General features: G+C 38.8%; 1 protein-coding gene and 1 long non-coding RNA gene across 5 annotated transcripts; one reads left to right on the top strand and one right to left on the bottom strand.

Annotated features, from left to right (window-relative positions):
- The first annotated feature begins 1,413 nt into the window (after positions 1 to 1,413).
- On the top strand, positions 1,414 to 11,172 carry LOC138373573 (uncharacterized). Of its 3 annotated transcripts, none has more exons than XM_069339789.1 (6): positions 1,414 to 1,491; positions 8,804 to 9,010; positions 9,513 to 9,566; positions 9,999 to 10,057; positions 10,399 to 10,474; positions 11,031 to 11,172. In XM_069339789.1, exons 2-6 carry the CDS (start codon positions 8,947 to 8,949, stop codon positions 11,078 to 11,080), a joined length of 303 nt encoding a protein of 100 aa, XP_069195890.1. In that variant the 5' UTR covers positions 1,414 to 1,491; positions 8,804 to 8,946; the 3' UTR covers positions 11,081 to 11,172. The 3 variants fall into 3 exon arrangements, with proteins under 3 accessions (XP_069195890.1, XP_069195891.1, XP_069195889.1); XM_069339790.1 differs by lacking the exon at positions 1,414 to 1,491 and adding an exon at positions 7,231 to 7,741 and having other exon boundaries at positions 9,991 to 10,057; XM_069339788.1 differs by lacking the exon at positions 1,414 to 1,491 and adding an exon at positions 7,257 to 7,741.
- On the bottom strand, positions 11,000 to 23,450 carry LOC138373574 (uncharacterized). 2 transcript variants are annotated; one of them, XR_011231185.1, is made up of 3 exons: positions 23,084 to 23,449; positions 19,998 to 20,160; positions 11,000 to 11,098 (listed from the first exon to the last, which is right to left on the bottom strand). It is a non-coding gene; the product is annotated as an uncharacterized lncRNA (long non-coding RNA). The 2 variants fall into 2 exon arrangements; XR_011231186.1 differs by lacking the exon at positions 11,000 to 11,098 and adding an exon at positions 19,800 to 19,820 and having other exon boundaries at positions 23,084 to 23,450.
- Between the last annotated feature and the right edge of the window lie 150 nt (positions 23,451 to 23,600).

Consider the following 23,600-nt stretch of genomic DNA (forward strand, 5'->3'; position numbering starts at 1 on the left):
TCCTAAAATATTGCGGCTTTGACAGAAGAGATTGGAATGCCCATATCCCACTCAACTTCAGGCTTATCACATTCAGTTTTAGCTGCCTTGTTTGTGTCATCATGCTGGACAACACCTATATGAGAAGGTATCCATACAAATGAGACTTTGAAACTCCTACTGTTTGCAATAATAATGTTGTTTATAATGGAAGTTACAACTACAACCTTTTGAAGATCAATGCTAATTTTATCTAGATAATGTAATAAACGAAAGTTTTCTATGTCAACAGAAAGGCAGAAATATAAGCTACACTTTAAATACTTGTCATAAATATAACTGAAGTGAAAGCGAAGATAAAATAAAATAAAATAAAATAAAATGTTTATTTAGGTAAGGTACATACATACAATAAATTTTTACAAAGATTGGTTGACTTATAGGTAGAGCTAGTACATACAATGCCTAAAGCCACTATTACGCAAAGCGTTTCGGGCATGATAAACTTAAATGACAAGCTTAATACTAATTGAGCATAATGAGTAGAATGAAAACAAGAAATGAAAACATAGATGAAAAAGCAGCACAAATACAATTATGTCGACAAACAGCGCTCTTTAAAAAAAAAAAACAGACATTGGTTGACAATAGAAGGGTAAGGTAGGTTACAGGGAATTTAATAGGTATAGCTTCGTTTTTAACTTAAACTGGTTGAGAGAGGTACAGTCTTTAACATGGTTGGGAAGGTCATTCCACATTCTGGGCCCCTTGATTTGTAGAGCATTTCTAGTTTGATTAAGTCGTACTCTAGGAATATCAAAACTGTCTTACTTAAAACTTATCTTATCTTACTTAAAAACTTAATATCAAAACTTATCTTACTATTATTGAATGTCAATAACCGTATTATGCAATTTCAATTTCTTCTATTTCTTTCTTTATTATGCACCCCATACCCATCCCGTGGGCGGTGGTGTAAAGGATTACAGAGGCACATAATCGGTTCAGGAACTGAACCCTCTAGTTCGGTTAGCTAAGCAAGTAACAGTGTTTGACGCTAGTTACAAAATTATTAATGTTGTATACACATGTACACACACTCATACATACATGTATGTACGACGACTGGATCACTGTGTACAGGAGGCTGTTATGGCAGCAAACACTCTCCAGGCGACCATATATCTTGGATAAGTCGCTCCACATAATTGTCGCTTGGACCATCGACTTCCTATGGCGTCACCTCTCACATATTTACGTTTCATTTCGTTATGAAATTAGATTATTTCAGAGTAAAAATAGGTTTGATCATGTTCTACGTGTAGCACCAACATTATAGTAAGTAAATATACCATATTTCTTCATTACTTACGTAATGCTAGGACGATTTGTGTAGTTTTGGGCCGATTTGGGTAATTCTATGGACCCCCCAAAATCACTTACGTCGGGTCCATAGAATTACCCCAATCATCCCAAATCAGGCCAAAACTACCCAAAACGTATTAGCATTACGTAAGTAATGAAGAAATATGGTATATTTACTTACTATAATGTTGGTGCTACACGTAGAACATGATCAAACCTATTTTTTCTCTGAAATAATCTAATTTCATAACGAAATGAGACGTAAATATGTGAGAGGTGACGCCATAGGAAGTCGACGGTCCAAGCGACAATTGTGTGGAGCGACTTATCCAAGAAATATGGTCGCCAGGAGAGTGTTTGCTGCCATATCAGCCTCCTGTACACAGTGATCCAGTCCTTTTCGTTCATTGAACACCGAACCCTACACGCCCTCTGATATATTGCTTAATTAACAAATATTCACAAATAAAGATTATATTTGTATATGTTATCAGAAAGGCAGATATAAAATAGTTTTTGTGAATCCATCACAGAGATTATACCTTATTAGAGAGGAAAAATATTCATACTTTAAACAAGGCTTCATGGCCGACGCTCTCCTTACCGATATGGGAACTATGACCTTCCGAAGATCAATGTTAATTTAATCTAGATATTGTAATAAACGAAGTTTTCTATGTCATCATAAAGACATAAATATAAGCTGCATGTTAATACTTTGGCATAAATATAACTGAATTGAAAGTTAAGATATATGCCTTTTTATAGTTACTTGATGGCTCGCTCAGGGAGTGTGAAGGCCTCCACACAAGCCAATCAATTTTATAATTACTTTGCATATATGCAAAGTAACGCCATAGGTCTTTATGTCAGAATAAAGCCATGTAGACGATAATGTAACTACATTTCAAGGAAAACATATCTTAATATAATTATTAAATGAATGCAAAGTTATGGTTAAATAAATAGCCAATACCACACAATCGCCGGTGTCCGGACACATGAATAGTCGCATTAGGTGAAAGGAAATGTACCCAACCATTTCCATTTACCCAACCAGTTTGTGCACCCTATACTCATCCTCTGTGCGGTAATTTATTGTGCATCCCATACTCATCTTGTTACCAGTAGTTTGTGCAACCCATACTCATCCTGTGACCCGTAATTTATTGTGCATCCCATACTCATCCTGTTACCGGTAGTTTGTGCAGCCCATACCCATCCTGTGACCTGTAATTTATTGTGCAACCCATACTTATCCTGTGACCTGTAGTTTATTGTGCAGCTAATACTCATTCTGTGAGTCATAGGACATTGCGAAACCCTTTCTCATCGTGTGAATCTTTGTTTACTTTGCTCTCCATATTCATCCTCTGCGCGATAGTTTCTTGTGCAACCCATACCCATGATGTGAGTGGTAGTTTATTGTGTACCCTATATTCATCCTGTGAGTATAGGGTTCACAATTCTTGTTTGGATTCTTGTAATGTTATTTGTCTATTTGTAGTCACAGTATTTGTGCGCCCCTTGAGGGACTTGAATTAGAGGGGGGTTGAAATAGCCTAAGCTACTCTATCCCTTTGAGATTTATTTATTGCTTATCTCAATAAACATACTTGAACTTGAACTTGGGTACACAATGAGTTCATTTGTACTCCATACTCATCATCAAGAAGTGTATTTTACCAGCATTGTAATATAAATTAAGAATAAAAGCTTAACTGGATTACAGACCCATAATCAAAATAAGAGTCATCACTAATTATCATGACAAATTCTCTAGGCTACACTTCCGCCTTCGACAAGCTGCCGCCGGATGTGGGTATAGTTTATTGTACACCCCCGCACCCCCAGTCCTGGAAGGGCGGGCATTGGGATGTGGACATGTGTACCATTATTCCCCCCCCCCCCCACACACACACACTCGATCCTCTCCTGTTAACAATAATACTAATAATAATAAAAATTAAAAATAATAACGTTAATAAATATTATAATTAAAACACTTACTGTAATACCCTAGTGCTTGAATGAAGGTGAAGGAAAGACCCAATAAATGTGTAAGTGTATTAAAAACCAAATTTTCGTTGGGTGAGCTGGCAGGTGAGCACCACTTGCCAGCTCACCCAGTAATGAACATCACCTGCACACTGCACCGAACCACTTGCCAGCAGGTGCAGAAGTACGATGGAGAGAGCAAAGTATACCATATTTCAAGTATAATATTAAAGATATATTTAGGATTTAATGTTTTCGTATAAAGTTTCAATAATACCTTTATTTGATTTTTTTGTATTATTTTCTACCACAGACGTGGCCACACATTAACAATGCTAACCATCATATATACATTTTCTTCAGTCCGCCATGGACTCTAACCCTTTCCACTACCGCCCACAAGATGGGTATAGGGTGCATAATATAAGAACTAAACTAACTCCATTGATAGGGTTAGAGATTTGTTAAACATATAGTTCAGGGATTTATTGAACAATCAACCACATAAGGTGATTGTAGTGTTTTTAAAATGCTAGGCTAAGCTACATACGTAAATACATAAATACAAAGATTTACGTATGCCCTACATAAAGTGTTCGATGTGTCTTTTACATAGTGTCATTAACGTGCATTTACAAAGGTGAAATTGAATTCTGAACACATACATACACATATATTTGTCTCTTTTACTCTGACAAGGTGAGATAACTGATAGAGAAACTAGTGTGCAATTAAGCACTTAATCACTGAAGGTGATTAAGGTGCTTTCACAAGCTCAGGTTATAGAGTTACATCACATACATTCATTGTATAATTGATACGTTACATCGTCAATCTAGGGTACAAGTTCAATATATCATCAAGTGTTCCAGTACTCAAATAGTAATTACACAGTTTAGCATAGCGCTTCATTCATGTATGTAAGAGAGAAGATTGTTCAAATATATTACATGCACATCCGGTACATCGTCCACCTTCTTCTACAGAACCGTCGGTATACCACTGATACACATCGTTACCCATATTCTGAGTACTTTCAGTGATGCTTCACAGTGTTAACTGTTTTAATAATGTAGAGTGTACATTATCTTTCTTGGGTGCATTTACAAAATCAACTGCTAGATCCAAGTTATCCCATGGAGTAATTGGTTGATTGATCGTTAATTGAGTTGGGTACATATTTAATATTTTGATGGAGTTGGCTACCTTGTAGAACCAAAATGCATTCACGCCGAAAACTGTGCTAATAGACAAAATTATGTTAGAGATATGGGTCTATAATTATCTGAGTGTGCTTTGGGGATGGGAACAATGACACTGTCCAATCATCAGGTAATACTCCTTCACTTAAACTCATTCTGTACAACACTAAAAGTGGATTACCTGGTACTTGTGAGACTAATCTCAGTAAACTGTAAGTAATACCGTCCTCTTCAGGAGCAGTTGACTTATTTGATTGTGCTACACAGCCTTCCCGGCTTGGTGCCTTCTTTGGTAATTACTTATCAAAGGCAGCTCCATACGAGGAGCTGCCTCGTATGGGCCAATAAGTCTTTTGCAGTTACCTTCATTCTTATGTTCTTACTTACATTTACTGAACTTTATCATCATCATCATCATTTACAGAAAGAAATTAATATAAAAAGTAGTCATTTTAATACACAAAACAGAAGTAGATATTATGTAAATTATGATGCAGGATAGGATCACTATTAAGAACTTAATTATAAACCACAATATGTTTTATATCGTCAGAAATTCTGATACATACCATATATTTTCAAATATTTACAATTAAAGTATTTATTTAGGAAATAAGTATTTTAGTTACCCTAGTTAGCTCTGAGAACACACATTGTTGCAGCAAGAATTTCTTCCCACTAATCTGAGCGATGCTAATGACCCATTGGACTTGTCATGAACAACAATCAACTACAGCACCATCTATATCAGAAGATATTCAAAATATTCTTGATGTCATTCAAATTGTCAATACGAGAACAGAATACATAAGAGTTAGTTTAGTGATGTCAAAGGAATCATATTGACTGACCGAGCCCCATTGTAAATATCCGTGGCTTCCTGACCATAAAGGTACCGCCGCGGATAAGGGTAAGGAGGGTACCGTCGAGGGTAAGACACCGGATGTACCCCATATACAAGCCACACTAGCTATTAGTTCATATAAGCTGACAACTTACCCAAATAAACATTACTTCCTAATTATATATATATACATATATATATATATATATATATATATATATATATATATATATATATATATATATATATATATATATATATGTCGTACCTAGTAGCCAGAACGCACTTCTCAGCCAACTATGCATGGCCCAATTTGCCTAATAAGCCAAGTTTTCATGAATTAATGTTTTTTTCGACTACCTAACCTACCTAACCTAACCTAACCTAACTTTTTCTGCTACCTAACCTAACCTAACCGATAGAGATAGGTTAGGTTAGGTTAGGTAGGGTTGGTTAGGTTCGGTCATATATCTACGTCAATTTTAACTCCAATAAAAAAAAATTGACCTCATACATAATGAAATGGGTAGCTTTATCATTTCATAAGAAAAAAATTAGAAAAAATATATTAATTCAGGAAAACTTGGCTTATTAGCCAAATCGGGCCTTGCATAGTAGGCTGAGAAGTGCATTCTGGCTATTAGGTACGACATATATATATATATATATATATATATATATATATATATATATATATATATATATATATATATATATATATATATATGTATATATATATATATATATATATATATATATATATATATATATATATATATATATATATATATATATTATGTAAATTATGATGCAGGATAGGATCACTATTAAGAACTTAATTATAAACCACAATATGTTTATATATATATCCTACTCACACTCATCCTAGCACAGTAATTTATTGTGCAACCCATACCCATCCTGTTACCAATAGTTTGTGCAACCCATGCTCATCCTGTTACCTTTAGTTTATTGTGAAACCCATACTCATCCTATGAATGGTAATTTATTATGCACCTCATACTCATCCTGTGAGTCATAGGACATTGTGGAACCCTTTCTCATCGTGTGAATCTTTGTTTACTTTGCTTTCCATACTCTGCTCTCCGATAGTTTCTTGTGCAACCCATACCCATGATGTGAGTGGTAGTTTATTGTGTACCCTATACTCATCCTGTGAGTATAGGGTACAAAATGAGTTCATTTGTACTCCATACTCATCAAGAAGTGTATTTTACCAGCATTGTAATATAAATTAAGAATAAAGGCATAATCTTATTATGTACCCATAATAAAAATAAGAGCCATCACACTATAATTTTCATGACAAACGGCCTAGACTCCACTTCCGCCTTCGACAAGCTGCTGCCGGAGGTGGGTATAGTTTATTGTACACTCCCGCACCCCCAGTCCTGGGAAGAGGGGCATTCGAATGTGGACATATGAACCATTACCCCCAACCCTTCCCTCTTAATAATAATTGAAACACTACACTACACACTATATGTTCATTTAATATTTCAAGTATAAGACTCAAGATATATTTAGGATTTAACGATTTAACATTGTCTCAATCATACCTTTATTGCACTTTATCATCATTATTTACAGAAAGAAATTAACATAAAAATGTAGTTAATTTTAACATACAAAACCGAATTTGAACATTGTTAATTTTGATGCAGGATCACTATTAATAAGAACTTAATTATAAACCACAATATGTTGTATATTATCAGAAATTTGGAAACATAATATATATATATATATATATATATATATATATATATATATATATATATATATATATATATATATATAAATGGAAATTTAGCACATTTAAATAATGTTATTAAGCTTAAGAATAAATTACATAAAATTAACATAGTAAAATGACTGGGATACAGATGGATCAGTAATCACATTACAAGTCCAATTATTTCCTAACTGAAGTCTGTAACGCACTATCATGTCATATTTCATAATACAAATTAGGTAAGAGATATGCAATATCTCCGGGAGGGAGGCTCCCTGGATATCTGTGGAGGTGCGTGGAGGTCCCCCTGGAGGCCCAAAAGGCCTCCTGGTCGTCCCTAAAGGCCCATGGAGGCCACCCGAATGTTCCTGGAGGAATTACCGTTTGTCCTGGCGCCATCTATGTTTTGACAGCAGTACTACTAATGTTCCCACGTTATATGATGATCTCTATACGGGTGTTACGGTCAGTTGCTCTTCTATGTTTATGGACAACGCAGGTGATTTGAGGCAATTTGCGGAACGAGTGAAATAGTATCGACGCGGTGAGTGATGGAGGAGGATATATACTGCTGTGTACTCGACCAGCGGGTGAGAGGTAAGTTATATCGAACAACTATGGGGAATAGATGGGTTATTTTAAGCGTAGAATGTCAGGTAACCGGTAACTACACAGATGGGGTAGTGTTTTTTTAAGTGTTTATTTACTAAAGTGGAACATTACATTATGCCTTTAGCTGAACAAGTCTACTGGTGGGGGAAGTAGACGGGTTTTATGAAAGTATTTTACCTAAATATTTGTATTTGGTTAACTAGTTCAGCCGTTACCAGGGAGGGTGTTCCTTTAATCTAATCTAAAAATTCTAGCCGGACAAAGTGATTAAATAAAGAAATTGAATAGAACGAAGTGGTTTGCCAAGGTGCTTAACATTTAGTTTAGTTCACTTACTACTTGCTTAAAGAATGCAAGTTTATCATATTGAATTTACCGTAGTTTTACTGCATTTAATATACCGTTTTTACCCTATTTAATTATGTCTGGTAAAGGCCGGTCGTGGAAAGTTCCTAATATAGCAAGTTTTAAAGGAAAAGTTTGAGTTAACTTTAACGCTTAAGTTAGTGACCAATTAGCTTAGTCTATTGTGAGGAAAGTTACTAGAATCTAACATGGCAAGTGCCATTTCTCTACTTTTTGAGAAACATGACTAGATACATGAATCGCATAGTTTTATTACTAAATGTTCATGGATTAGGTTGCATAGTTGAGGAAATGGTGATAAGGTTTGTGATTTTGTGTACCTTGACTTCATCAGAGTTTGATAGTGGCGCAAAATTGATAGGGGCTCGGATCATTGGGAATGCTGACTGAAGTTGATTAGGTCATGGCTATACCAAAGGAAATTAGTATAAATGGGGTTAAGTTGGAGGAAGTGTTGTAAGTAGTGCCTAAAAGCTCTCCTTGGACCTCGGTTATTCGCAAGATTATGGTTTAGACTGCAATAGTTGCCGAATTGGCAAATAAAAAATACCGATGCCCTATATAGTTTTGAAATGGTTAAGACTACCAGATGCAGTTTAATGCTGACAAATGTAAGGTTTGGAGGCTAGGTAAAGATGAGATAGATGTTGTAGATTGTTAAGAGTATTAAATTTTTTGCAGGTGGTAAATTCTCCCCGAGGTGGCACTGCTCTCCAGCCTGGGATGTTGATTGGTTAGTCTTCAACTGCCTCCCAACATGGTAGTGAGGTCCTGAGCTGACATGCAGTGAGGAACGTGGAAAGCTTCCTGAATTGGCACATGGTATGCCTCCCCTACCAGCAGCTGGCACAAATGTTCCAGCTAAGTGGATGAAGCCCACACTAAAATGTAAGTGGTACAGTAAATGGACACCCCCCCCCCTCCCTTTTGACACTGAACAGTTGGAAAGGGGGGGGGGAGAAAATTACTAAATTTAGTAAAATCACATTGTCTTGGTAGTATAGTTGGGTTAATTATGAATTTTCAGACTAAAAAGCTTGGTACATAATTCAACAGAATAAATTTGTCCTAGTAGTAAGCAGTGGTTGCAAAAGAATAAATTGTATATATGTTTTGTATTGCTTTTATTCAAATGTTATACATGGTTCTTAAATTAAAGTTTGTTTGCAATGTTCCAGAAAAATTTTCATGACTAAAGTTGTTGGAAAATAAAATTTGTATAGGATGTTGACTTGAAATGACTATAGCTTTGTTTGTAATTAAGATGGGACAACAAGATACTTAGTGTGTCCATTTAAAACAGCAACTGTTAAACTGGTGGTTCAGGTATGAACAAAATAACATTGCTATGCATATAACTTTTTAGTAATATTTACTGTTCACATGACAGGTTGTGGAAGGTCCTGGCAACAAAGAGCTGCAGGAAAATACTTGCAGATCTACAGTAAGTAGTGTTGTGTACATTGGAATTAGAGGGTAGAAGTTAATTGCTAAAAACCTATTAAATATTAGGGTATGGAAGTCTAGGCTTAGGCTAGTGGGTACAATATGTGAAAGTTTAGTCCTTTCAGGAATGTATTTAATAGAATGGTATGTTGAAATTGTGAAAATTGCAATGTGGGGCATTAGATCTTAAACAGCATAGTTGAGGGTGTTTTATTAATAATTTTAATGAAATATAAATCTTGTTTAGTTAACATTAAATGTTTGTTAAATACGCTTTAATCTATAAATGTATAACACTGTTAAGGGTAATCATGAGTCAAAGTTAATGGCAGGAAAAGTTTTGTTCTAAGTGATGGTATTTTTCCCTTGAAAGTAAAAAAAATATTCAATGTTTACTTTAGCTTGGTTTTAAATTTATATAGTTTTCCAGAATGTGGTTTGGAAAGTCCAGAAGTCCCTCTGTCAGTTGGAAGAGTTAAACAGAATCAGGTGAGTTGTAGTAAAGGTTAATCTGAATAGATTTGCATAAAAGTAAAAAAATAGTATTAACTTAAACAATATAGCATTGGCTAAAGATAAATGTAAATTGCCATTGAAGTGCAGTTTTGGATAGTTTCTCAAATGACATTTACTGAAACTTGGCAAATTGATTCCATATATATTTATATTGCTAAATTAGATCTTTACTACTGCTACTAGAATATGTAGGAAAGGTAAATTCCTTAAAGAAATTTTTTCCATCTGAATTTGTAAAGTACTGAATGCTAATTTGAAAAGTAAAGCAAGATTGGCTTTAAATCTGAAATTAATTTGTTGAAATATTTTTTCAGGTGAAAGTGATTATGATGCATGGACTGGCTTGGAGTGAGGCTCCTTTACTCTGCAAAAGGAAATCTACAAAAGTGGGTGAGTTTGAATTTGATGTTTTAGCTATATCAATGACCTAATCTTAATTCTCTTATCTAGTCCATTTATAGGTGTGTAACCATGTCCTACTGTTACAACCCACAGGGATTGATGCAGTTTGTACTGATCCTACCCCATTTCATAAAAGGGGACCAGGCAGTCCTGCAGATTTTCCTGGCATGGCTTTTTCAGAGCTTTGCTCTACTACCCATCTAATAGATGGACTAGATTTGCTTAGGTTTAGGGACCCTTAACAATGGTTACATTGTTAATTCTCACAGGGCTTGTTTGCTGAATGGGTGGATGCATCTAAAACTTTAGTGCCTGGCATGCATTGTGCTTTGAGTAAAGCATATGTACAATGTGTTGAGGGCACTAAAGTGGTGGATGTAATGTTCCCATTCAGGGAACAAGCTCTGCTCTGAAATCAGAGGAAGGGATAGGCCTTGCTGAGCCTATCTTAAAAGATAGGATGTTAGGATTTTTTTGACTTATTATTAAGCATTGGTGATAATAAAAGTAGTGTCCCTGTTTAATGTTTATTGTTGTTTTACAGGTGATTGTCTCTGGAGTTGTCTTGGCCTTTTGGATCTTCTGTTCATCTAGGAGCATCTGGCCCACAACCTGAAACAGTAATAAATATTAGATGTTATAAATACTATATGTAAAACTTATTAAATAAAACAATTTTAATGAAACTACTTTATATACTTTATCCTGAAATTATGCTGGAAATTATTGTTTACTACTATTGATGCAATGTTTAAACATGTGAAATTTTTTTACTTTGAAAATAAATACTTGGTAAAATTTACACCTATTTGTAACTTGTTACATAGGTGCATGCAAAATGCATTGAAAAGATGTAAAAGTGGACTACCTATTAAATTTACATAAACTAACAAATATTGCAAATTAGTCTGAAATATTGAAGTGGAAGAAACTTCAGTCAATATTTTAGTTTTTATATTTGAAAGAATTTAAAGCTATGCAACACCTAAGCTTTGTACAAATTATGATTAAATTAACTAAAGATCATTGTTAAATTTACAAAACATTAGAAAAGTGACACTGAAGCATCTATACAACATGGTTTTCACAAAGTCTTTGGTAACTTAAATTTAATCAAAGCTCTTAAATGATTTGTCTGCCAAACTTCAGATATTCTGAAATATTTTACCTATATTAAAACCATCATTGTTTGAAAGGGGCAAAACAGATTACTGTCAATTAGTTTGACCTAACATCTGCAAGGTCCTGAAGGAATGGAATTTTTTTTTTTTTTTGTAAAACTGTTTGCTAAAAACAAACCCTGCCTAATGAACCTGCTCATTTTTTTTAGAAATGGTAATTGCAACATTACCAAAGACCATTGTTTTAATAGCCAAAGTACCAAATGAAAGACCAAGAAGCAACAAACAGGTACATGGTAGAAAGGACAAAAGAATGGTTACGAGGACCCTTTAACAAATGAAAGAAATGACTGGGAAAAATGCTGTCATACCACAAGGGGTCTTAACCCTTGTCATTTACATCACTGACATTAATCTAAATATTACCAACCACAAAAATTGCTGATAACATGTTATTAAAAAAATAAAGAATATAATATTGAGGCCTTAATGCAGATCTCTAACTCTACAAATAGTAACAAGACTGGCAATTTCTTAAAACAAACAAATCCAAGACCTTGCACGTGAGCCAGAACAATCCATATCACAACTACCACATTAAAATGAAACAACAATGAAGGTAAGGTAATTACCAAAAGAAGGCACCAGAGGGCGCTAAATATCACCAAGAATGCCAATACGAGAACAAAAACGCACAAGGCGAACGATATCAAAAGTATCCGATTCACCTAGAATTCTATTGAGGGACAAGTGACTGCGAGGGACGGTCGGAAAGCAAGACACACGCTCGTCCTGGAAGTCAGGACATTCAACAAGGATATGCACAACTGTTAGAGGGACAACGCAATTCGGACAATAAGCAGCAGGGCGGCGCTCCATTAAGTGACCGTGGGTTAAGCGGGTATGACCAACCCACAGCCGTGCCAAAGCAGTGTCCCACCGCCGGTTACGGTGGTAGGAGGAAGGCCACGGGGACACACTAAGTTTGAGAGTATGCAGCTTGTTACCAACCACAGAGGACCAACAACCCTGCCAACAGGGAAGAATGAATAACAGGATAAAAGTTGGAATAAGGAATACCTTTATGGGAGATGGGACAAGAACGGATAGCTTCCTTAGCGGCAGCATCCGCACGCTCATTGAAACACCAATATGGCTGGGAACCCAGCAAAACTCTACTGATTTAAATTTACTAGAAATAAGAAACAGCCAATGTTGAATCTCAATGACCACCGGATGGACAGGATTAAAGGACCCTAGAGCCATGAGGGCACTACGAGAATCAACTACAACCACAAAGGTTGTAGTTGATTCTCTATCCGCTCCCCAAGAAGTATGGGACAAAACCTTAAGGAGGTTAAGGGCCTTAGAGCATTCAACTCGGAGGCAAGAGATAAGGCTGACCAAGACAAACGAGTGTCAAACACTAACCCCAAAAGCTTCGCGGAATCCCTGTACACAATGAGATGACCATAAAGCAACAACAATGAAGTAAAGGTCCTTTCAGTAAGAATCTATCATTCACTGAAAGTTGCTGCAGTTAAAAATAAAAGAAAATACAAGTCCCTAGAAATAAACAAGCAACCATTTTGACTAAGGAAAAGAAGGTAGTTATTCTACTGTATAAATCTAAGTATTCACTTAGATCAGGGGTCTCCAAACTATGGCCCGCGGGCCACATCCAGCCTGCCACATAATTTCATCCGGCCCTCCAAACAAATCCCTGTGTGGTGGCCTTGAAAAAATAATTATGGTACGAATGGCATCGCAGAATTATTCAAAGCTGGGGCTGCTGACTGGTGGCGCTCAACCCGAGTCAGTTTTCCTCTCTCTCGATAGTGTGACGCACAGATACTAATACTGGTAGGTATGTGTTGTGCATTACAACCAATCAGTTGTGTATAACTGTATATTGTGGGGATGGAGGGCGAGTGGGGCTTCGCTGCTTCCGTTTCAGGGAGCACAAACACTGTACAATATTCTTTTCTCTGTACTTTGACAATGCCTTTATCTTAGTTATACAAAATAGCAATAATACTATTGTAGCCAAAAATATTGCATGTTTAAAATAGTTAAAATGATAACCATTAAGTTTATCAACGAAAGCTGTTGCCATAATATTTACCACTTTATAATAATATGCTATGCTTTTTAACACCACATACAAGCTGTTTTTTTCCTGTAGAATTTATTTCATTTATTTTACCCTTATGTTTTCAGATATGGAAAAGATAAAGAAAAGAAAAGTGGACATTGAGTGCCGTCGGTTCAATGACGAATGGAAGATAAAGTACTTTTTTGTGATAGCAAATGATAAAGCTTTATGCATAATATGTAGAGACAGTGTTGCTGTTCTGAAGGAATACAATATTCGTCGGCACTATGAATCTAAACGTGGCTCAAGTTATTCTCACATCACAGGAGCAGAACGCACTAAAAAGTTTGAATCATTTCAGCACAGTCTGCATTCTCAACAAGCTGTTTTCAGTAAGAAAAAATCTGAAAATGAAACTTCAACTAGAGCCAGTTACAAAGTTGCCTATGTGTTGGCTAAAAAAGGAAAACCTTTCACTGATGGTAGTATCATAAAAGAGTGTATAGTGGAAGCAGCAGGAGAGGTATGTCCAGAAAAAGTAAACCTCTTCAAAATGATAAGTCTTGGGTCAAATACTGTTGCTCGTAGAATTGAAGATTTAGGAGGCGACATAATTCGGCAAATAAAGGAAAAAAACAAAAAGATTTTGTTGGTATTCTCTTGCGTTGGATGAATCAACTGATGTGTGTGATACTTCTCAGCTCTTAGTATTCATTCGTGGTGTTGATAGTGAATTTAATGTGAACCAAGAATTAGCATCAGTTCACAGCATGCACACCACAACAACTGGAGAGGACATTTTCAATGAACTAAGTAAAACTATGACAGAATATAACCTGGAATGGAAACAAGTGCAGTGTGTGACAATTGATGGAGGAAAGAATATGTCTGGGACAAAGAAGGGTTTGGTTGGGCAAATTACAACAGCTTGTGAGGTTGGAGGCTCAAAACCCATTTTTCTGCATTGCCTTATCCATCAACAAGCATTGTGCCTAAAATATGTTGATATGTCTTGTGTCATGAAACCTGTTGTTTCTGTGGTTAATTTCATTAGATCTCATGCACTCAACCATCGCCAGTTCCGTGATTTCTTGAAAGAAATTGATGCGGAGTTTGTTAACTTGCCTTATTATACAGCAGTTAGATGGCTTAGTTGTGGAAAGGTTTTGCTGCATTTCTTTGAGCTCAGATTAGAAATTGATTTATTTCTCACAGAGAAAAATAACCCTCAGCCATTATTATCAGAATGTGAATGGATTTGGAAATTGGCATTTTTTGCAGATATGACAGGTCATATGAATAACTTGAATCTGAAATTGCAAGGCAAAACAAATTTGATCAGTGACTACTTTGTTCATGTCAAGGCATTCAGAGCAAAACTTGCACTACTTGAAGGCCAGGTGAAGGTTAAGAATTTTGCTCATTTTCCATGTTGTGAAAAATTTCATGCAGGAAGTAAAGTTGAATTTCCTTTTTCATTTGCAAATGAAATAATTTCAGATTTGAAAAAACAGTTTCAGAAGCGATTTGCTGACCTTGATGCCAAAGCAAATGAAATCAGGCTCTTTCATAATCCATTTGACTGCAATGCTGAAAATCTTCCAACTCAATTTCAAATGGAAATTATTGATCTCCAGGCAGATGACAGACTGAAAGATAAGTATAGAGAAGGAAATCTGATTGAGTTTTATAAATGCCTGCAGCCAGATCAGTTTCCAAATTCGATAAAGTTTGCTTGTAGTTTTGTGTCCATTTTTGGTTCAACATACTTGTGTGAACAAAGTTTTTCCAAAATGAAGTATGTGAAATCTAACTATCGAGCAAATTTGTCTGATGATCACTTGAAATCAATTCTTACAATTGGCTCATCTAATCTGGAACCTGATTTTAATGAAATTTTGAAGTCAAAACAACAGTATCATTCGTCACACTAATTTGGTTGCATAAAACTAAAGGCAGGAATCTATTTAGTTTACCCTGATTTTTTCCAAAAAGATATGTTTGAATTTTTCCATGTTTATACTTTAATATTTGAGGAAATTAAATTACTGGCACTGATTTGTTTTTTGTTTTTTTTTCATTTTTTATTCCTCCGGCCCGCATAAATATGGGAAATATATAATGTGGCGCTTACATTGAAAAGTTTGGAGACCCCTGACTTAGATAACTGTATCCAAGCATAGAGGTTCCCCCCCCCCCCCTTCCCTTTCAGAAAAACATCTACTTTCGAAAAAGTTTAACATTGCCCAACAAAAATGATTCCAGAACTAAATTGCCTAATACCAGGAACAACTGAGAGCCATGACAAACACTGCAACCCTCTCCTACCCCCAAGTCTTATGCTATTTATGATCCAAGGTAATTTGACATACTATACTGTACTTCCTACAGACGAGTCTAGTGAGAGGGTGATCTCCTGGCGATTAAATTGAAGCACGATACAGGTGTCAACGAACATCAGTCAGCCCACTTGTCAGCACAGTGGATAACTAATGACATCATAATCTGCAGTGTTGTATGCCTCCCTGTGGCCATTTAAATCAATAAAACACAGGGTTGTGGCAATGTTTACAGCATAAGGCAAGGTATAGAGGAATCCTGGAATGCCATGTAATGTGTAGTCCTTGAATGTGCTTTAGGCAACCAAATTGAATAACAACATTTCTGGTGTTCGGCTATATAATCCGAGTTTCTCATTCGGTATGATGTTTTAAACCTAAATAGGAATTCACTTTAAAGGTCAATTTATTTGCAAAGTGCTAACCAGATTCCAAATTACTGAGCTCTGAAAATACTACAAGGCAAGTTTAACCGAATGAGTGTTTGCCTATCCATACCCCCATGAGGTATGTGACAACACTGAATAAAGAAAGGGTCTTTGAGCATTCACCGTGCAGGTATTAATATAATTGTACAATGGTGCTTGGTGGATGATATTTCCTATTAAAACTCATTGGACAACTGTTTGTATTAGACATTTTAAACCTACAAATGGTAGCCCTAGATATCGCACTACAGTATTAATTACAAGATGAACAATGTAAAATCAATACCACAACAGCAAAGGATGACAATGGCTTTTCAACAACCGACAAACACGCAGGTCTAACACCAGCCATCCCGAGAGAGGACGTCCCAAGCATGTACACCCCACAACTTTACATCACCTTTGCTACCTCACGCGAGCACGCAACAGCATGAGGATGCCATACTCCCAAACCAACTCCATGCACTTTGAGGCTTTAACAACTCAACATTTAAAAAGTTGATTTAAAAAATCAAACACCTGAATTTTTCCCGAATTAAATTTACTAGGGAAATGCACACCAAGCCATGAAACTTACAATGAAGATGAACAAACTACACACAACTGTCACCAAACTTCCACATACCACCCCCCTCTCACTCCTGCCCTCCCTCCTTAGGTGCTCTGATTGGCTGAGCACCTGAGCCACCACCACTCGCCTCTTGTTGTGAGAGCCTAAAGCATGTTTGGTTGCACTTTAAAAGTTCCCGAGTGTACTCGCCTAATTGTGAGTACCGCCTGCCCGGTTCACCATTTTGTTTTTCAATCTACCTCAATTTACCCCTTTACAGTCAAATATTATGCAAAATTCTGTTTAAGACTTGTCCCTTCTTAACTTAAATAACTGCTTTGGCCATCTGCAATCTTTCTAGGTGGGTAAAAATGACTCTTGAGGCCAGAAAGGACTTATCACACGGCGATCATAACAATACGGTACACACACAAAATCACAACCTGATATACACCGAGCAGAAAATCCACTGGAGCTGTGATGCGACGTAAACCCTTGCCCAAGGCACTGGCAGCTGCATACTCTACCACAGTATATTACTGACTTTGTAAAAGTCTTACAACCGGATTTCCCCATAAATCACAGCAAGTTTTGAGGCCCCTCCTTGAGTCAACGTCTTACGTAAGACCTACAAGCACTCAGGTGAAGGCTGAAGAAGCAGTTCAACACCATACGCCCCAACTTCAAATACACAGTTGAGAGGCGGGACCAAAACGTGATTTTCTGTGTGTGCCTGAAGTTGGGGCATACGGTCTTGCTTCACCCTTCACTTTACCCTTCACCGGCGTACTTCAGGGGTTTTATTTAATACTTGGACTGGCTTCAGTAGGGCCTCCAGAATTTCTGTGGCTTCACAAGTGTCACGTGAATCCCCTGCATAGCAGTGGAACTGCCTTTTCCCTTCACCTTCAATACCTCTGCACTGGAAGTATACATCTACACCAGCCCAGAAGAGTCATCAGTCCTGCCACCTCTCCATACCCCCCAGGGCCTGGCACGGCCTGGTACGACTCAGAGGCAAGCCGGGCGCCACTGCTAACTGGCAGTTTGTCCCCACAAACAAGCAGTTAGCCGCCTTCAACTGACAGTGGTACAGCTCCGCCTGCACTCCGCCTGCCCTCGCCGCTGCCCTCGCAACCGCTCCCCGGCCGCCCGACTTCGCACGAGATGGACAACACGCCAGCTGCCTCGGTACCTGACCTCTCTCTCACGGACATCCTGGGGCCCTCGACACCCCAGACTGTTCCGGCAGGGCCCTCCTGCCCTACACTTCTAAACCCAAGGTGAGGTTTTCTGTTCAACCCTAGTCAGGTCTCCCCAGTGCGGCGTGTGCCAAGCGCCTTCCCCTCGCGGTACGTGTGTGCCGCCTTAGTTAGTCCTTCGGGCTCTCTGCTGTTGCTCCCGGAGAGCTGGGGCGCCCTCCTTGGGCCTGTGCCGGGCGCCCCCGTGCCGTGCTGGTCGCGTGGCTGGCTTAGGGTCGGCGTGCCCTGGGCCGCGTCCCTAGTGGCCTGCGTTCGGTCTCCTCTCATGTGGGGCCCCGTCCAGCCGTGCCCGTCCGTGTCCAAGGGGCCCCGCCGCGCGGCGTGCTAGGCGCGCGCCCTGCCCGGGGCCCCGTCGGCGGCCAGGCGTGCCCTTGCCGGCGTCGCCATGTGGCCAGGCGTGGTGGGCACTACGCCCTTTGTGCTCTGCCTTGGGGCCGTCTCCTTTTTATTGGCCTTGGGGTCGTCTGGGCGGGTTTCGGCGTCCTTCCCGCCTTTCCTCCGGGGCTCCCTGGCGCCGGCCCGCCGGGTTTCCCTGGGTGCCTCTGGGGGCCAGGCTTCGCCTTGTCCGAGGCCATGGGTCGCCGTCGGCGACGGTTTGTGGCCAGGTTCGGTCCTACGCCCGGGGCGCATCTAGCGCATCAATCAAACAGTGTTTTTGCTGTTATTACACTATATACACACATTGTATATACCCATCTACGTATGTATTCACCATAACGATCCACTATGTTGGTATGGTGAGCCCAAAAAACATGAGTGAGCTGCCACACCCTGCCAGTCCTCCCTCCCTCCTCCAACACATTACTCGCCAACATTCCTCCTCCCAAAATACTGTTATTGTGTTTATTACACTATTTACACACGTTATGTATAAGTATGTACATGTTTTATTCATGTACATACGTACATACTTCCATCTCCTCACCTCTCTCTCTTGCCTACTTAATGCTCTTGCTTCCCTCATCTCATCACAATCGACTTTATAATGGTCCAGGACGGATCGAAATGTCGTCTATTCAATTTCCAGTGTGTGGTTTGGTCAACAATGAAATCTTCATGCAAGATCTTATAAAGAAAACCCCTAGAATGAGTTTTGTAGATACGAAAGAGTTTAAGGTGAGTAGGGGATGGTTTGAGAAATTTTGAAAAAAGACGTGGTATTCATAGTGTTGTGAGGCATGGTGAGGGTGCCAGCTCAGACAAAGTAGGGGCTGAAAGATTTGTTCATGATTTTAAAGATTTTGTAGATACTGTATTGATGGATATATTCCACAACAAGTGTTTAATTGTGAGGAGACATAGCTATTCTGGAAAAAATTGCCGAAGAGGACATACATTACCCAAGAGGAGACGTCACTGCCTGGACACAAGCTAACTTGGGCTAACTTGTGTCAGGATAGGCTAACTCTTGTGCTGTGTGGCGATTTGAAAATTAAACCCTTGCTCGTGTATCATTCCGAAAATCCAAGAGTTTTAAAAAATATATGATGTGCAGAAAAACTGTGATGTGGAGTGGTTTGCCCTGCCACCAAAAAATATCTGCAAGAGAAAAGTTTGACACTCAAGGTCCTGCTTCTCGACAATGCTCCTGCTCATCCTCCAGACTTGGAGGATGCATTGTTGGGGCCACTTTTTTTTTTTTTAGGGGTATTCCTACATGAGCCCTGAGTTTCTGGCTAATGTACCAATGACATGAAGGAGGAGTTTTCAACCTACCTTGTGTTAGGTGTGCAGAGGTCAATGGTTGAACATAATGTCAGGAGCAAAGGGGGGCCTTTGCCTCTTCGAACACAATTGCGACCATCTTCATCTCTTCGAACTATCCTAAATGCTCTCTTCACCTGTCTGACCAAATTGGGTGTCCAGACCACCTTTGAATCTGAAATTGTAAAATAAATAGCAATTTCAGAATATTCAGTCCATTTATACTAACAAAATTATACATACAGTACTGTAATTGAAATTTTACAGAATGATAAAGGCAATTTAGCAACTTTGTTAAAATGCACATGGGGGAAATACATGAAAATAGGTTAATATTGTTTGTAAGGTTGATGGGAAATGTTTATTACTTTTATGATTTAAAAGATGTATAGCCCTAATACTCCATCCTGGGTGCATTCCACCAGGTAATGACCACAGCAAAAGTTTTCCACGAGGCTCTATTGTCACACAAACTTTTCACATTTTCAAACTTGATTCATCTTTTCCCCCCCCCCTCGTTCCAGGGGTTTTCTTTAAAAGGTCTTCATGCAAATGCCTTGGTTTCTCACAAATGATGGCCTCTGAAATGCTATCACCTGCTAACTCTTTGTTGTGTATCCAAATTAATAAAAACTTTTTAACATCCTCAAGTGTTTGTGTTCTTTGTTTCGGGATTGTTGATATGCCTTTTGCCACTTTAATGTTCATAATGTCCTTTTCTTAGCAAGTACAGTGCATATTGTTGACATAGATTTGTTGTACTGCCTAGCTAGTTCAACAACCCGTGCACCATTTTGATGTTTATGAATGCTCTCTTGTTTTTCCTCTATGGTCATTCTCACATGTGTTTTCTTGGCTTGAACCTTACCACTGGCTTTCTTGGGACTCATGGCAAGATATATCATAACAAATTTTATGTTCAAATAGCCAAAAATCCCAAAACAAATGTAATGCTTTACAAAGAATTCAGGCGCGATACTTACTAGGCAGGAGACACTGGTAAACTGAGGCGCGATCACCATGCCACCACGCGCTAGGTCAGCCCATACGTATATCAACAAACTCCTTTCCCGAGGCAAAGTTTGTAACCCGATTCAAATTTTTCGAAGAAATTAGGCTCGTAACCCGAAAAGTTCATAAATATTCATTCGTAAGTCGAGGTGTCACTATATATAACTAAAAAATTAAACTCAGGATTACTTTCAACCCCCACCCCGTTTGCTCTACTCCATTGCCACCTACCTTCACCCCCCTCTATGATGTACTCTTCCATAGACACCTACCTTTGCCCCCCTCCTCCCCTCTACTCCTCCATCATCACCTACCTTCACACCCCCTCCCTTCTCCTCCTCCATCGTCACCTTCCTTTCACCCTCCTCTATGATGTACTCTTCCATAGACACCAACGTTCACTGCATATAATGCTCCCCTCTACTCCTCCATCGTCACCTACTTTCACCCCCCCCCCCTCCGCTCTACTCCTCCAGGGTCGCAGACAATTTCACGAGCGTGAGAACTACGAGTTCTCTAACTACTCTCACACTCCTACTCTCTCACCAGTGAGGGGGAGGGAAGGAGGGAGGAAATGAAGGAAGAAAGGTGGGGGAGAGAGAATAGGCAGGGGGGAGGAGGGCCTAGATACATTTCTTCCATATAGATAGGTAGACTGAGGGAGAGCTGCTTGCCAAGAGCCCTATCAGACAGGCTTCCTATTCCTCAACCCTCCCTAATATGCCACATCCTGGTCAGGACAACTTGCTCGAATGTTATTCTTGGTGTGACTCGAGAACTGACCTCGAGGCGGGGCATGGGCATGGATTATCTCCCTGGGGCACGCACCTCCCTGCCCCAGCTCTCTCTCTCTCACATAATCTATCAAGGGTCTAACATGAGGTCATTGTGCCTACCAGAAGCGTATATGTCCAAGGCTGGCCACCTGTCTGGACCATTCAAATGTATAAACACGTAATTAGTCTATTAAAATTATATATAATGCTACAATTATAAATTAATTTGTTCATGGTCATTCGTTTATCAGTATTTTAATATGAGGTATATATACGCATGTATGTATACGTTGACGTACACATATATGATTATGTGTATAGAATGATTATGATTATGTGTAATCATATATGATTATATCTAATGGAATGCATTAGTAAGTGATGTGGTGGAGGCTGACTCCATACACAGGTTCAAGTGTAGATATGATAGAGCCCAATAGGCTCAGAAACCTGTACACCTGTTGATTGACGGTTGAGAGGTGGAACTAAAGAGCCAGAGCTCAACCCCAGCAAGCACAATTAGGCGAGTATATGAATGAATGCACATGTACACTTTCAAATGAATTAAGATACCTTGAGATACACAATGACTTAGTTTAAATAGTTTAAACACATTATGGTACTGATTTTGACATGCTGATGTCTGGAAGGGAGAGGGGGTGTGGGGGGTTATTGTCTGAGGTGGAGGACCAGAGGAGGGGGTCAGTGGAAGGATGGTGGCTGGAGGGATGCCATTGTTCTAATGGTTATGAAAACAATTATTGATGGCAGGAATTCAGTGGGTGTGTACTTCACCCGCACCATCACCATACTGTGCCCTGCTACAACCCCCCCCCCCCACTCCACCCATGCTGTGTGCGGCGTATTACACATTATGGGATAACCGACTGTCTGTCCATTCCTGTCTGCTCGTTATGCTGCCCTTCCTTTTGAAAATTGTCTGCTTTATCGACTTCCTTCAAGACCACACATTAGCCTCTTATCACGCCCTCTTACCACTCTCAGGGAGCCGGCTCTTCTATACAATAGTTACCACTCAGTCCCCAAGGTGAAAGTGTGTCCGGGCATATGACTTGTTACGTGTACTTATTTGCGATTCGTTTGGGCTGTCATGTGTGGTGATTAGTGTTGGGTAAGGCTAGGCCAGGTCAGGTCAGACTAGGCCAGGTCAGACTAGGCTAGGTAAGGCTAGGCCAGGTCAGGTCAGACTAGGCCAGGTCAGACTAGGCTAGGCCAGGTCAGGTCTGGCTAGGCCAGGTCAGGCCAGGCCAGGCTTGGCAGGGTGAGAGAAGTAAAGCGGCAGGTACTTACGTTTCCGAGAAAGTAGCGGCGGTAGTATATTGTTGATTTAGATTCGACGACATCCTGAAGCTAGTTAGTGGCGGCCTCATCGCTCTCGAACTTCTTGTTGTTGTAGGGGATACGAGGCACACCCAATATCCCCCTTACATTGATCACATCGCACACTAATATTTTTACTATTTCCGACACCAGATTTGTCTGTTTCGTATATGTATAATTGTTCAATATTAAAACCACAATAGAATGCTCTAAGTACTTTCGTATATTAATACATCTTCAGAAGGAATGGTTCGCTCTGAAGATGTATTAATATAAGAAAGTACTAAAGGAAATTCCTGTTTCAATTCTTCCTTCGTGGTCTGACACTCTTATTATATATTGTATATACTGAATTATATATACTATGCTTATATAATATATACTGAAATATTGTTACATTTAACGGATGAAACAAAGTATATATCTGTATTTTTAATAAAATATAAAACATTAATATTTATCAACGTATCTCTGTGAATTACATAAT

This window comes from Procambarus clarkii, chromosome 42 (assembly GCF_040958095.1).
Source record: "Procambarus clarkii isolate CNS0578487 chromosome 42, FALCON_Pclarkii_2.0, whole genome shotgun sequence".
In the NCBI taxonomy this organism is placed as follows: domain Eukaryota; kingdom Metazoa; phylum Arthropoda; class Malacostraca; order Decapoda; family Cambaridae; genus Procambarus; species Procambarus clarkii.

Coding starts and splice junctions, on each gene's coding strand:
- LOC138373573 (XM_069339789.1), top strand. CDS start 8,947: ATGCCTCCCCTACCAGCAGCTGGCACAAATGTTCCAGCTAAGTGGATG. Junction 9,567..9,998: donor AAAATACTTGCAGATCTACA/GTAAGTAGTGTT, acceptor ATAGTTTTCCAG/AATGTGGTTTGGAAAGTCCA. Junction 10,475..11,030: donor AAGGAAATCTACAAAAGTGG/GTGAGTTTGAAT, acceptor GTTGTTTTACAG/GTGATTGTCTCTGGAGTTGT.